This window comes from Xiphophorus hellerii, chromosome 1, assembly GCF_003331165.1.
Source record: "Xiphophorus hellerii strain 12219 chromosome 1, Xiphophorus_hellerii-4.1, whole genome shotgun sequence".
Lineage (NCBI taxonomy): Eukaryota > Metazoa > Chordata > Actinopteri > Cyprinodontiformes > Poeciliidae > Xiphophorus > Xiphophorus hellerii.
Window position 1 is genome coordinate 27,023,121 of NC_045672.1, and position 14,018 is coordinate 27,037,138.

General features: G+C 37.7%; 2 protein-coding genes across 3 annotated transcripts in view; one reads left to right on the top strand and one right to left on the bottom strand.

The window, feature by feature from the left end:
• Nucleotides 1-3,192, top strand: part of itga5 (integrin, alpha 5 (fibronectin receptor, alpha polypeptide)) — a 48,544-nt gene extending 45,352 nt beyond the window's left edge. The window contains exon 30 of the mRNA XM_032557534.1: nt 515-3,192. Within this exon, the coding sequence (XP_032413425.1) occupies nt 515-598 (84 nt within the window). The 3' untranslated portion in view covers nt 599-3,192. The remainder of the gene's footprint in view (nt 1-514) is intronic.
• A 27-nt stretch (nt 3,193-3,219) lies between these two features.
• Nucleotides 3,220-14,018, bottom strand: part of rapgef3 (Rap guanine nucleotide exchange factor (GEF) 3) — a 37,585-nt gene continuing 26,786 nt past the window's right edge. For both annotated transcript variants that reach the window (XM_032557582.1, XM_032557572.1), the window contains 22 exons: nt 13,680-13,764; nt 13,500-13,560; nt 12,285-12,361; nt 12,043-12,189; nt 11,845-11,951; nt 11,323-11,411; nt 11,155-11,233; nt 10,905-11,055; nt 10,700-10,782; nt 10,566-10,596; nt 10,336-10,411; nt 8,664-8,801; nt 7,868-7,965; nt 7,659-7,784; nt 7,237-7,418; nt 5,264-5,354; nt 5,143-5,193; nt 4,948-5,035; nt 4,785-4,849; nt 4,626-4,680; nt 4,421-4,492; nt 3,220-3,818 (listed from right to left, as the gene is read on the bottom strand). In XM_032557582.1, the coding sequence (XP_032413473.1) occupies nt 3,700-3,818; nt 4,421-4,492; nt 4,626-4,680; nt 4,785-4,849; nt 4,948-5,035; nt 5,143-5,193; nt 5,264-5,354; nt 7,237-7,418; nt 7,659-7,784; nt 7,868-7,965; nt 8,664-8,801; nt 10,336-10,411; nt 10,566-10,596; nt 10,700-10,782; nt 10,905-11,055; nt 11,155-11,233; nt 11,323-11,411; nt 11,845-11,951; nt 12,043-12,189; nt 12,285-12,361; nt 13,500-13,560; nt 13,680-13,764 (2,071 nt within the window). In that variant the 3' untranslated portion in view covers nt 3,220-3,699. The remainder of the gene's footprint in view (nt 3,819-4,420; nt 4,493-4,625; nt 4,681-4,784; nt 4,850-4,947; nt 5,036-5,142; nt 5,194-5,263; nt 5,355-7,236; nt 7,419-7,658; nt 7,785-7,867; nt 7,966-8,663; nt 8,802-10,335; nt 10,412-10,565; nt 10,597-10,699; nt 10,783-10,904; nt 11,056-11,154; nt 11,234-11,322; nt 11,412-11,844; nt 11,952-12,042; nt 12,190-12,284; nt 12,362-13,499; nt 13,561-13,679; nt 13,765-14,018) is intronic.

Sequence of the window (14,018 nt, forward strand, 5' to 3'; positions counted from 1 at the left end):
GGTCACTTCTGCTATTAAGAGAGAGTATATTTCATCATGTATTCAGTCTCCCTTTGATTTGTGTTTGGGCTTGTAATACATAGTTATATTAAAATAACCATGAGGTTTTCAACTTGGTTCAGTTCAGCGGGCTCTTAATTATTTTTTAATTATTCATTAAAACGAGAACGTTTTCATATTTTAGCGAGTTTTGCATCTTGCTATAAGTTTTTTCAATTAAACAAGATACTGGCCCTGAATTTATTTCCAAGCTCTAACATTTAAACACTTCTGTAAACATCTGATAAATCTGAGCGGGTGTAATAACAAAGTCAAAGTGAATGGAAGCAGCTGAAAATCCCACTTTTCCATGTATATCCAGATTCTATGACGTGTCAGAAAATTTCTTTGAATGTTCCCACTTTATCTACGTCTTTCGTGTCTAAAATAAGATCACATTTAAAGAACCCGTGTATAAGCTGATCAGGATTGTGCTTATATTTAATTCCTGCATATTTTTTTGTTCTCTCTGCAGCTTGGCTTCTTCAAGCGTTCTCTACCTTACGGCACAGCCATGGAAAAAGCTCAACTCAAACCACAGGCTGCCTCTGAGGCCTAACTGATCGACTGAGTTACCAGAACCATCATATCTGGCCAAATGATTGCAAAGGAGAGAATCACAACGGAACATGTGGCGTGGATCAGAGAGACTACTGGAACTCCGCTGTGCTGCACTAGAGGAAGACAAAAACCCGAGGATCTACAAGCCAAATGAATGTTTTTTTTTTTTATTTATATCTTTGTTTTTAACCCTGTTGGGATTGTCGTCAAATAGAACTGATCTCTGTGCCTAAAAACAAATTTTAGATCATCCAGCAAAAAGAAGCACACAGGTTACCATTATCCTGTTCATGCAGGAACAAGTTGGGTTTACTTTTATAGACGCCTGTGATGAAGACGTCTGTTTATCTGCTTCATATTGGTGCTAATTATTGAACACGCTTGCCATCTCTAACAGGAAACAACCGAAGATTGTTTTTTCAGCTTTCAGGTTAAAAACTGATTTGCAACATATATGGTATCCTGTTTAAGAGCTAAAATGTTTGACCCTGTTTTACGCCTGTGTGAGCTGTTGCCATTTTCCAGCCCGCCGCCACTATGCAACCCCTGAACAGGAAAAGCGGGTATTAAAAATGCTTTAGATGGATCATTTCTGGAAATGATCACTTTCTGTCTCAGATTGGTGGAAAGTGTTTTTTTATTTTTATTTTTTGCACTCACAGGAAATCTACTGATATTTTTTTTTTTCAAATACACCAAAGACTGACTGAGCTTCCTTTGAGATTTGACTTTGACTCCTACTGATCACGTCGTCCAAATCCTGTGCGTGTTGTTCTCAGTGTTACCGCAGCGCCATTAGCAAGCTGGGATGGGACTGGGACCACCACAGACCTGTTGAACCTCATGTTGAAGCAGCGTGGCGCTTCCTGTCAGAAAGTGGAGCTCTCCTGTCTTTTCTGGTGCTTAAAGGGGGGGGGGGGGGGGGGGGGAGCACACAGAGTTGTCGGCAGTGGTAGCATGATGAAAACGGACAGAGACAGGACAGACAGCAATGATGTAGCCTTGACAGGAGGCTGAAGAACGATGGATCCTTTTTCAGCTTACAGTGTGATGCTGAATGAGATACTGTATTTTATTTAGTTTTATTTTTTTGGTGAGTAAAATGAATGAGACGCAGCTGACATCATCCCACTACCAAAAAGGCTGCAGGGACTGAACAATAAGTCATTGTATTTGTTTCTTTTATATGCAGGTGCATCGGAATAAATGAAAATATCAGCAAAAAAAAAAGCATTAATTTCAGTAATTTGGCTCAAAAGGTGATAGAGAATTTTAAGAGTTCTTTTTCTGTTTTTCCTTCCACTTAACTTTCCATTAATATGTGTACATGTAACACTGAACACTGGAGAGTGTTTGTGTATGATGTGGCCACAACATAACATATTCCTCCAATAATAATCTATTTTATTTATTAGTCTCGTGATTTTCAGATTTTAATGAGTAAGAAGCCACAATCATCAAAATGAACAGAATAAAGTGCTATAAAATGCATTTGTCTATCAATATTTGTAATAAGTAAATTAATTGAGTGATATTCAAATTTATTAAGATGCACCTCTACTCAAGTTTATGTGCCTTAATGTAAATACTTCATGTCTGTGGGTTAGCGTTAGGGTTACTTGCGTGTGACTCCATGTGTTCATGGATTTGTGTGAATGATATATTTAAATTCTTTTGTTTTGAGTGTGTGTGGTTTTTACCTTTCCTACCGCCTAGTCCTTTGTAGCCTGAGATAATTGAGGTCAGAGTTTTTCGTTAATATTAAACCCAACAGCAAAAATACCTCAAACAAAGGGATAACAACTAGGCACTGGGAACTACACAATGGTTGGAAGTGCAATATTTATATTCACTCTTTTTAACGTGTCACTGCTTGTATTTGTCTGTTTTAAACCAGAAATTGAAGGTGTAGACTAAATCTCCTGTTGGTTTCTGTTTTTTTTTTTTTACTTGCTTTCTCACTGCGAGCAGAGTGGAATCTAAAAAATACTTTCCCCAACTTCAGATATGCTCATCCTCACTTCACTGGACTGCTCTGAACTGCCTTCACCTTCTCACAGGTTTTTATTACACAGATTGATGCTGAAACAAAGCCACAAAGCATGTTCAATAGTTACAGGCTCTGCTTTTGCAGCTGTTCAAACAACCATTTTAGTTAACATGTGTTGTGCACATTTTTCTCCACTGGCTTCCTTAAACATCCTATCAGAGGATGATTTACGTCCACCTGGACGAGAAACTCCCCATTTAGTTATGGATTTAAATCCTTCATCTGATATTTATGATATTATAAATATTATGAAATTTCTTCCCTTAAATTTGCCAATGACAGGAACATTCTACTTTTTCTTCCATTGTTACATCAGGAGAAGGCACTGGTAATTATTTTCTCTTTTTTTAATGTCTTCATCCACTTTTTCTCTCCAGAACTTTCTAAAAGAAGTTGTACATATTTGTGACAAGGAGAGTTTTGACTGATTGAGAAATTTCTCTCCCCATATTGGGGAGACTTTTTTGTGCCAGGTGGAAGGTCTGTTTTTACCTGCTTTGGTTTGTACTTTAAATAATAAAAAAAATCTCTCTTTTTACCAATTTTTTTGTGTCCTCATTGACTATGCATAACTTGGAAAATAATTTATTTAGAAAACGACATCATATGAAAGCATGTTAATGTCAGTTTGTGGCGTTGTTGCCAAAAATGTATAATACAATATATTACTTTAAAAGTGAAAACAGAAGTGCTCAGAAAAGTCAAAGGTAGTATTTGTGGAACAAATGTTTAACGTGTTGTATAACTGCAGCTTACAATGTGTCATATAAAAAAAATTAAAATTTACAGCAGATATAGAGCAGCATTTTTACATTTTTGTACAAAGCCTTTTGGGCGGATGTAAGGCTTGCTTGGTAAAAACATTCCCAGCTGTCCTGTTGTTCAGCACTGAGGTCATTCCTCTGCATGCTGCACATTTTCACTTCCTGCTATGAACTGCAGAAAGATCCATCCTGCTCAGGCGACTGTAAAAGTTCAGAAAATCCTTGCAATTCAGTTTCTGATTTTGATATAAAGTTCCAGTATTTCTCCATCCAAAGGCAGACGTCCTAGCATTCGATTGTTCTCGATAGCTGGGTGAGCTTCCGCTGGTTGTCGATCACCTTCAGGTTTTGAATGTAGTGTCGGATGTTGCTGGGAGAGCGGAGAGGGAAGGCATGGTCGGAATCTGGGCGAGAGAGAGAGAGAGAGGAAATCTCGAATAGTCACAGCAGCATGTTAAAAATGCAAACCCAGAAAAAATAGGCTTTAAAACTAAACATAACTTTTTTTATAAAAAAATTTTTTTTATTTATTTGTTGACACGAGACACAATCTGTGAAATTTTTTTTAGCTTCTCTGCCTTTTCACTGCTGTCTCCAGAAATACAAAGCTCCTGGTCAGAAACAACCAATCAGACCTAGGAGGAGGGTCTTAGTGCTGTCAATCATCCTCATCCACACCTTGCCAACCATGAATGCTCATGCTAGATAGCATGGCCACCAATGACAGCAAATATTGTTGGCCACAAAGCATAGATAAACAGTTTTTCTGCCTTCATCCACTTTAAGCTGTTCTTCCATCCTTAGCAAATTGAGTAGCAAGTACAGGAGCATTATTGACATTAAAAGACAGAGGAACTTGATTTTTTTTTAACCTTTTATCTGTCTCTTACTATGCTGTCATGACATGGTGACCGTTTTAACAAATATGTATAAAAAAACCCCATATTGTTTATAAAAGTTACATACTGTGACTTCAAGTCATGACTACAAAAACAACATAGCTTACACGTAGATAATCGAGTAGCAGGCCCATCCAGAAACATGCGATCAGCCAGGCCCCTCTGTGGCGATGAAGGCACTGCAGAACAGCAAGAGAATAAAACAAAGAGAATAAAACAAAGTGAATCCCTCCAGCGCAGCTGAAACATGCGTATGTCCGGCCTCAGAATGGTGTATTGTTGTTTACACGACGGCATCCATGGTTCACTTACCATAAGGTTGGCTTCTGCAACCTCGTACAATTTTAACTGTCTTGGCAAGCATTCGCTAGGACAAGAAAGAGATTAAACATTTCAGTCCTCACAGTTTTACAAAAATGTTTCATTGAATACAATTAAGCCAAAAAGGAGCAAAAATAAAAAATTCTGTACCATTTTCTCAAAATTCACCAGTTTGTCAACGTAGTTTGGGTTGCCCTCATGGATGAATGTCATGTCTGTGCAAAAAAAAACAAAACAGAGGAGATTTGGTATTTTAAAAATTCAGAGAAAGATGTCTTCTGATTTATGAAGCTGACTTTTGGTGCTTCTTTACCTTTCAGCAGCAGAGGCATGAAGGGAATGTACGGAGCACTGAGTTTGGCCACAGCCAGGCGATAGGCCCTGTGGTTGCGTGAAGGATCCTAACAGAACCAGACAAAGGATAAACACCAGAATGTCCTGCACACTCACTCACTAATCTAAACAATGCAACAAAATAAGTGATATGAGAGTTTGTGGTGAGAATTACCATCAGTCGCTCATAAGCACAGTAGATTCTTTTAGTTTTGCTCGGTATTCTCTGCAAGGTAAAGTAAAATGTTGCGTAAAGTATTAGAAAAATATGATATTATATTGTCATGTCTGCTCACCTCCCAGGTCTTGTAAAGCCTCTGGACAGCACTGTTGCTCAGACCAAACATCACAGCGAAAAATGAGTTGAGATTCCTCTGTTCTTTTAACCTGAAGATGAATATGTTTAGAAAACCATGTTGTTTTTAAAATGTGTGAAATGCTGCTGTAAAGAGTTTAGCAATTACACAAAAACATTGTGGGAACTGCTCTTTAAGAGCAACCAGAGGTTGATGTCAGCTCTCTGTGGTAACACCTGATTAATTTACAAAACCAAATTCTGAAAAGTGGACAAAAGCTGTAATTTCCTGAGTTTTCTTTGATAAAAATTAATGTTTTGAAATGGGAGGGATTTGATTCTGGCAACAGACAGAAAATTGGGGATGTTTTTAACTTTCATTTAGCAAAGACAGTAAATAATATATACAAATGAACTACTTACAGCTAAAATTGTTTATCCTTCCTAGACAACCTCCTAATGTTTCTCAAAATAGGGCAAGTTCATGGAATAAACAAGAAAAATGTTTCCATGTTTCCTGTTCAACGTACCAGATATGGTTCTATTGTCCATCGTTTTCAACTTCTGAGATTAAAGTATAAGAATGTATTCACCATCTCCACCCAACTGGCATGCACCTTACAAAGAATCAAGCGCACCCATCCCTTTCGCTGCTCAAGGTCAGCAGCCAACTCTAAAGGTAACCTGGCACACCTGTGCTCACATAACGATCTCTCTTCAGACAAAGAACCTCAACTGAAAGCTTCCTCAAAGACACCACTGGTAGGAAATGGATACCTTTCACAGTTTACATGATTCAGACTGAATTCAGAAGACCAAAATAGATTTATTGTTTGATGCAATGTTTTTAGTAGTTCCACTGTTTGGAACATAATTTGTTCATTTATTCATTCACAGTTAACTTAAAAGTAAATGACTGAATCATTACTTGAGAAAGTTAATGTGTTTAAGTTAAAATTTACTTACTACTATCTGTAATTAACGTCTCTCCTATCTGTTGTAGGTTTTCAACCTACTTATGCTGCCTGATCATTTGCTGCTGATGAGAGTAAAGAAAAGATGAATAAAAGATGTCATTCAGATGAGTTGTTACTAGGAAGAATAATGCTAACTGCTGACTTTGGAGGAAAAAAGCCTTTTTCACATCTAGGCAAAAGCTGAGGTGACTTAAGAGAGCAAAAAAACTTGACAACTGCGATGTATTGTTTAAAAGATGATCTTAAGGAATATTTAGTACAGTAAATAAAACCAATGACATGTTGGTGCTGCACAAAGTTTAAAAGTAAGTAAAACTGCTCTCCCATTGTATCTTGTCTTGCGTTTTGTTGTATTGAAAAATGATTATCCCACTTGTGGATGTTAAAGCTCTTATTTTTAGAGTCGGTGTTATGCAATCAGCCAATATCTGACTCTAAAAACAGATGCATTAACATCCATAAGCTGTTAATGTGCTTTTATTTTATACTAATCATTTAAAACTCAGAGCTGGGGCGGGCCGTGGTGGCGTAGGGGTTAGCGCGACCCATGTTTGGAGGCCTTGAGTCCTCGACGCGGTTCGACTCCCGTACCCGGCAACATTTGCCACATGTCTCCTTCCCCCTTTCCTGTCAGCCTACTTTCAAAAAAATAAGGGACACTAGAGCCCACAAAAAAAGACCCCCTGGCAGGGTATAAAAAAAAATATAAAAAACAAATAAAAAACCTCAGACCTGGGCAAAAAAATAAAAATAAACATTTGTGAACCCAGTTTTATGTTTATCTAAGCAGAGCAAAAACCAGAGGATTTTCTATTATGCCAAGTCCTATCACATTTTGAAAGTATGTGCATCTCTGTAAACATTTTTAATGGCTTGGTAAAATGTAAAACATAAGAGACAGGAGTAATTAAGTGAAGTAATTCTATTGAAACAAACTGATGAATTGACCATTAAGCTTTAAAGAAAAAAAATCAAATCAGCTTTCTTGTCTTCTTACACTGAGGCGATTTTGATGAACTTCTTGAGCAGAATGGCCCGTTTCACCAGGTCCTCACAGAGGCACAGCTCAGTCACCACCCAGTGCTGGACCACATTAAAGTGCCGCACAAACCGCTCCAGGTTGGCTGTGGTGGCACCTGGGAATTTATGGCGACCAAATATGTAGTAGACGAGCTCCACCTGCAGAAACGGGGACAACGCATCAACACCACGTAAAAAATAAAACAGCCTTGAAGTGACAGACAGAAAAGCTCTCAGGTTTAGAGTAAAGGATGTGATGACACAGATTGTTTTACTTGTTATTGCAACCAACTGGAACGCTCCATGGGTGGTAAACAATCTTTTCCTCTTTGTTCTTCAGTAAATGGTTTATATTCTCTTGCGAAATGTGATATTTTGTCCAAAAATGTGCAACGTTACCTCATGCATGGCAGTAAACAGTTCCCAGTCATAGTTAGTCAGTTCTGTGGCAATGTCTTTGGAACTCATCTGCTCAATGAGGTCAGTCGTTGCCTGTTCTGGGCCCTGCTGATCCTTCAGTGGCCTCTGTACGAACAGAGGAGCATAACTGTTTAACTTTTCTACTTCAAGAAAACGTATGAAATATGCAGAAGACAAACATTCCTCACCAGTTGTTCCACTTCGCTGCTTGTACAGATGAACAGTCTCTCATTGAGGCCTAGAGCAGTGTAGACTGCAGTTGCATCCAGCTTTAATTGCGCTCGTTCTGTAAGAAAAATTACACATACATCAGTATTTCACCATTTATTATTTATGCAAGGTGTGTATATGTAAAACGGTTTTATTTTAACTATAGTACAGATGTGAAGTTTGTCAAAATGTATTTCTTTGAATTTATTTTATTTAGTTAAGCTGTTTCTCCAAACATTTGCTGGTGTTTTAAATTCTGTTAAGCTGCTCTTGACAGTTGGTGGTTACTATAGAAACCTGTAACTGACAGCTCCTCCCCCTTTTTTCTGTTGCCGTCGGTAACTGTGGTGTGTGCTAGAATCAGCTCTGTGTTTTCTTTACGAAGTATTATATTTTAACGTATATTTTAGACAAATTTTACAGTGTTTCATGAGTAATTTTGCTATGTTTTGTATACGTTATCATTATTAATGTTGTCCATTTTAGCTACGTTTAACTTTACAACTGCTAACTGTTGCCAACTGCTCATTGGGAGCTATTGCTTTGTCGTTATTGTATTTTATTTAATGTTTAGGGGCAGAAGCTGCTGGACTGATGTTAACCACCAACTTGATTTTCTCTTTTCTTTCAATAAATCCAGTGAACTTGAATGCGTCTGTGACTGGACCTGTGTCATCTCAGGTCCAGTCAACCTACTGGAGCTGAGACGAATATAGAAGGTATACATATATAAAGTTTCTACAACTATTGGAAAATCGTAAAAGTGAGGCCCACCTCCACTGGAGTTCATTTTGACCAGAACATGATCTCCATCTGATTTGACTATTGCCGACATCACTTCCTGAACAGAGGAGCTTATGGGGAGCATCAAGGAGAGAGCTTTGCTGTCTGCCTTGTAAATCTCATATAACACTGAAGGGAGAGGAAAAACAAAATAAAATGTCAACATTTTCTCATTTAATGCTTACACTGCAAAAACACAAAATCTTAGTAGGTATTTTTGGTCTAGTTTTAAATGCAAATATCTTATTACACATGAAACAAAGTGTGGCACCTCCGCAATATATCACAACCTGTTTTAAGTCAATAATTAATATTGATAAGTTATTCATTTACAACTTGGCATTTTTCCCATGTTTAAAATCAAATAATCTTCCAGTGGAACTAGTACGTTGGATCAATAAGAAGCAATTATTGACTTAAAACAACCTCTTATATTTTGATGACAAGTAACTTGTAAGTTAGTTTACTTATTTCCAGTGGACTAAGATACTTTCACTAGACCAAAAATACTTGGTAAGATTTAGTTTTTGCAGTGCAACTTGAATCAGCTAAACTTTCTCTATGCAACCTAAAGTGCATTAGAGAGAAATACACATAAGTAAAAATAGACTGTTACCTAAACAAATCATAAATAAATGAGGGATGCATGAGAAAACAGATAAAAACAAGATTATTATAAGGTAATAAATATAAAAGAAGTATTGCAAAAAATGGCTTTTTCAAATATGTATATTATAACTTTTTGCATTATTTTTTTATTCAAAAATATGTTAATTCTTATCTAAGGCATCTTCTCAACATGCCAGCATATTTGGTAAAAAGTGTGATGGTTTCACAATTTCAGAATTCTGGTACAAATAAAATCAAAATTGTTGAATTTCTTCAACCTATAAACCCCTTCACATTATTGGCACCCCTGGTAAAGACTAAAAAAAAGACTAACAGTTATGGAGACCTGGATACTTAAAGACACTCTGCTACAGTTCTCAACCACGTGATTCACAGCATGACTGATTAAAAATATAAACTTGGTTTTTGTGCAGATTTGTTTGTCACTGTTTAAGCTTTCTTAACTGCTCTGCCTGTAGCTTTGGACAGATTTAGGTGAGTATTCTCTTGTAGCTATTTCATAACTTATGAAGATCAACATATCTCTAACTTAATAGAAATGCTATAAAATATCTTGTGCCAATATATTTGAAGAAGGCACTGAGCCACTAGGTGTCACTGTTCTTGTGCATTTAAAGTAGAAACGTAAACATAATGGGTGTTGGCCGCTGCACTGGTGACAAAGGATGTTTGTTGTTGGAACGTGTTTGTTTGCAAATATGAACTGGAATATTAATTTCTGCATATCTGATAGGTGAAAAACTATTGGAAGAAGGACATTTGGACTATTTTGTCAAAATAAAAGGATGCAATCAGAGTGCATAAATAATAATCTCTAACATAGTAGAACTAAAGAGAAAAAGGATTTTTTTTTTTTGGTTTGCCTTATTTAATGCAAATCAGTAATGAGTATGGACATTTTGAAATCTTATTTTAAAAACTTTAAGTAATACAAATAAAACAGTCGATGTACTTCGATGTATAAATGTGTTACATTCTCGCTGATTTACTAATTAATTGGTTTGTCTGATTTAAGATCCAGAGCGTTGCGCACCTTTATCCTGTGCTTTGATTGGCTGCAGCCTCCCAACTGGCTCCTCACAGCTTGAAAACCAATCAAACTGGTGATTCTGCCGAATGCAACAAAATGACTCAGTGATCAGTGAGAGAAGAGATATTTTGAAATTAAAGTGTATTAATGAGTGCATTAGAAGTGCTTTTCTAGTCATACTGGCCACTCAAAGCACTAGACAACAAAAGCATCGATTATAAATAAAAACTCACCCTGCTCAGCGACTGATAGCCGTTCTCCATCCTGTCAATTCATAACAAAGATAAAAATGGTATTCCATAGTATTATTTAGTGTTCATGAATTAATTTCTTGCAAAAATAGCAGGAACTAAGTGAAAATATTTACACTTTTGTTCTTCTTCTTTCCCTAAACTGTTCCTTCAGGATGCTGGACAAACGATAATCAGCTGCAACCTCCTTTTTCAGTTTCTGCTTGAGCCAAGAAGAAAAACAAGCAGGAGAATTACTCAAGTGTTATCTCATTAATAAAACTGATTATTTGTTCTTTTTGTATTTAATGACGATCAGTTAATCCGAGTCTGATTTCTCACCTCCAGAAAGTCCCCAACTTCTGGGTCTTCTTTCAGCAGAAGGCCGTACAGCGCCACCCACTGGGCAATCAGCTTCACTACCTTCTGTTTGGTGTTGAAGATGTAAGCAGTCTTCTCCTGATCTGAGCCTTTGGACAACTCTGCCTGGTAAGTGCAAAGATGGTTAAGGGTCTAACACAATCAGTAGACATTATAATTTTCTGCAGCACTCTCCAAAGTGTGAGTAAACTGAAAACATTGGTCAGGATATTGATGCTGCAAAGCTAAGCACAGCTGGCTGGACGGCATGAAGACTTTATGTGTGAGCAGGAAGTCGCTCACGCAGGGATCTGAGGGGAGACAAACATCACGATCAATAGTCAGCTGTATCTGATCATCTGGAAAATTAGAAAAGCATGGGGATGTCGTTTAATCTCACCTATAGGATCATTTCCATTGGAATCCAGCTTCAGTGTGTCCAGTAGATGTTCCAGGATTTTTTCAGGTGTTCCTGACATAACTGTGTATCTGCAACAAAAAGGAAAGGAAGAAAACTTCTTCAATGCCTTGCACTGCTTCATTGTGCTCCCTTGGGCTTAACCAGGGTCTTTTATTTATTTAAAATATTTTTTTCAAATTCATGTAGTAGGGAACATTGCTTTTTCATAAAAGCACTGACAAAAAAAAATCTTGTTAGATCTTTGGTGTGTGTATTTGGGTAGATGACATCACAAAAGGCACATAAGCTTTCATTAGAGAACATTATGGTGGATCAGCAGCTTTTGACATATAGTACTCTGACAACATTTACTTCAAGTCAGGATAAAAATTACTATTATTAGACAAATTGTTAATGGCTGGGCTGAAAGAACAAGACAGTATTTTCAGATGTATAAATGAAGCACGAAAGAATACAGTCCTAGCATTTGTGTTAGGAAAGAAATAATTGAGTGTGACTCACCTGCTGTTGGCTGCAGCTCCCCCTTGACCATTGCCGTCTGCGCTCTTCTCCAACACAAGAACAGTCTTCCCATGCTCCTCCAGTCGCACCGTGTTAGCCTCCACATCCTGGAAAACGGAGCAGAAAATTGAAGTTTTGTGGGTGACATGTTGCAGGTAATGGAGCACTCATGTAAAGTTAGGAGGATGTCAGACAAACCTTAAGGATTCGAATGAAATCCTGTTTGTCAACACGGAGGAAGTGGCAGTTGTCCTCTCTCAGGATGATGGTGGCGGCACGCGGCGCATCGTTCAGCAAAGCTAGCTGCCCAAAGTCCTCGCCCTCATGCAGCGTGGTCACGATGCCCTGTTTGAACACAAGTCACATGAGCGTGACAAATCTTTCAGTAAGTGAAAAACAGCTCAGATCTGAGTGAACCTATGAGCCGTGTTCAGGGTTACCTTTCCATGTGTGATCACGTTCACTGAGCCTTTCCAGATGATGTACCAGGAGGTTCCTTTATCCCCCTGACTGAACACTGCATCACAATAAAACACAGTCAGCACCAACATCGTTCACCTGCACACATCTTTGTCAATAAATTACTATGACAACCCCGCTTACATTGCACCTTTCGTATTATATGCTGCATTAACTCTCATAATCACGAGCAGGGAGGCACGGTAGAGAGCAAAATACAACAAAAAAAAGTTAATTATCTGCTCGCCTTTAGTGAAGAGAAAAATGAATAAAGGCCTAAAGAGGCTGAATGCTAAAAAATGTATAAAGTGAAGGAGTACAGGCATGAATCCTGTTATGGTGTCATATGAGTATTAATATTATTAATATACATTAATATTCAGATGAATGCTGTTTAGCAAGATGCAGAGGAACTCAATATCTTATTTGACCAGATTGTTAAAGGCGACCTACAATGCTTCCTTGAACAGATTAAGATAGGTCTTATCTTAATTAAATTTTTTGCACAAAATCATTCTTAGATAATGAGATTTTAGTCTGCTGAGTTCACTAGCAGACTCCTTCCAGAATAAGCTATTTTATTGTGTCTTCACACTTTAAATCCAAATAAGCTGACATTGGCCACGCCCCCCAGCTCAATGTTTACACCTGCATGTTAACATGGCTGCAACATGTGTAATTATACAACCGTATGTCTTTGAAAAGCAGAAGTAGAGCCTCCTGCACAACCAAGCAGCAAGTAACAAGTGGTTTCTGGATGGTTAGTCAACAGTAAAACACTTGTATTTTCCAGAAGCCATTGTACAGCATAGAGGTAAAACCAGCTGACCAAACGTCCTGGCTCTTGGGTTGCAAGGCAATGGCCTGTATATAATTGCTATCCTTTGTTAATCAGAGAAAATGCACAATAAATTCTAACTTCAAAACCCATTTCTTGTTTTTAAAAAATGCTAAATTTGTATATAACAATTCCACCCTAATAACAAATTTAAAAGAGTCAAATGACCAAATAAAAAAACTTTCACACCCATGATAAACAAAACAGAAAGGCTCCACCTATGTTGATTTAGCTTGCTAATCTGAAATGAAGTGCAGACACATAATCACATGTAAGTCATCAGTTATTAACTATCCAGTTTCCCTCTGTAAGAACTAAGAGCCGGTATGAGCGATAATATCAGTAATGAATCACTTACAGACTGTTCCAGACTTGACGTGGGATTCAAACACCAGCACTGCGGCCAGCTCCTTCCGCACCTACAGACACAACACAGTAAAGACAGGAAGCCTAGCATTAGACTATACAGAAGTGGATTATTAACTAAATAAAAGCAGAAACATAAGGGATGTGTTGAAGCTAGGAAGAAAGGACTGACTGAAGATGAGAGATGAGCAGCGGCTTTCACATGGAGCAGCTCCTCATAGATGACCTCGATGTCCTCGGCGCTCCTCTGACTGGGACTGCACAACCAACAAATAATCAACATGAGCATGGCATCTATCTGTCCTGGTTCTTTACACTGGCACAGGAACCTCAGACATATTTTAAGCAAATCATGCGACTACTGATTTATACTAGGGATACAAACAACTGATTACCTTATGATTAATTGTTCACTAATGGTTTATTAGAGTAAAATTAGCTCCAATTGTGTAACTAGTAACATCCATTAGACCTTCTTTTAGTGTTGTAATTTGGCCGACATTCAGTAGAG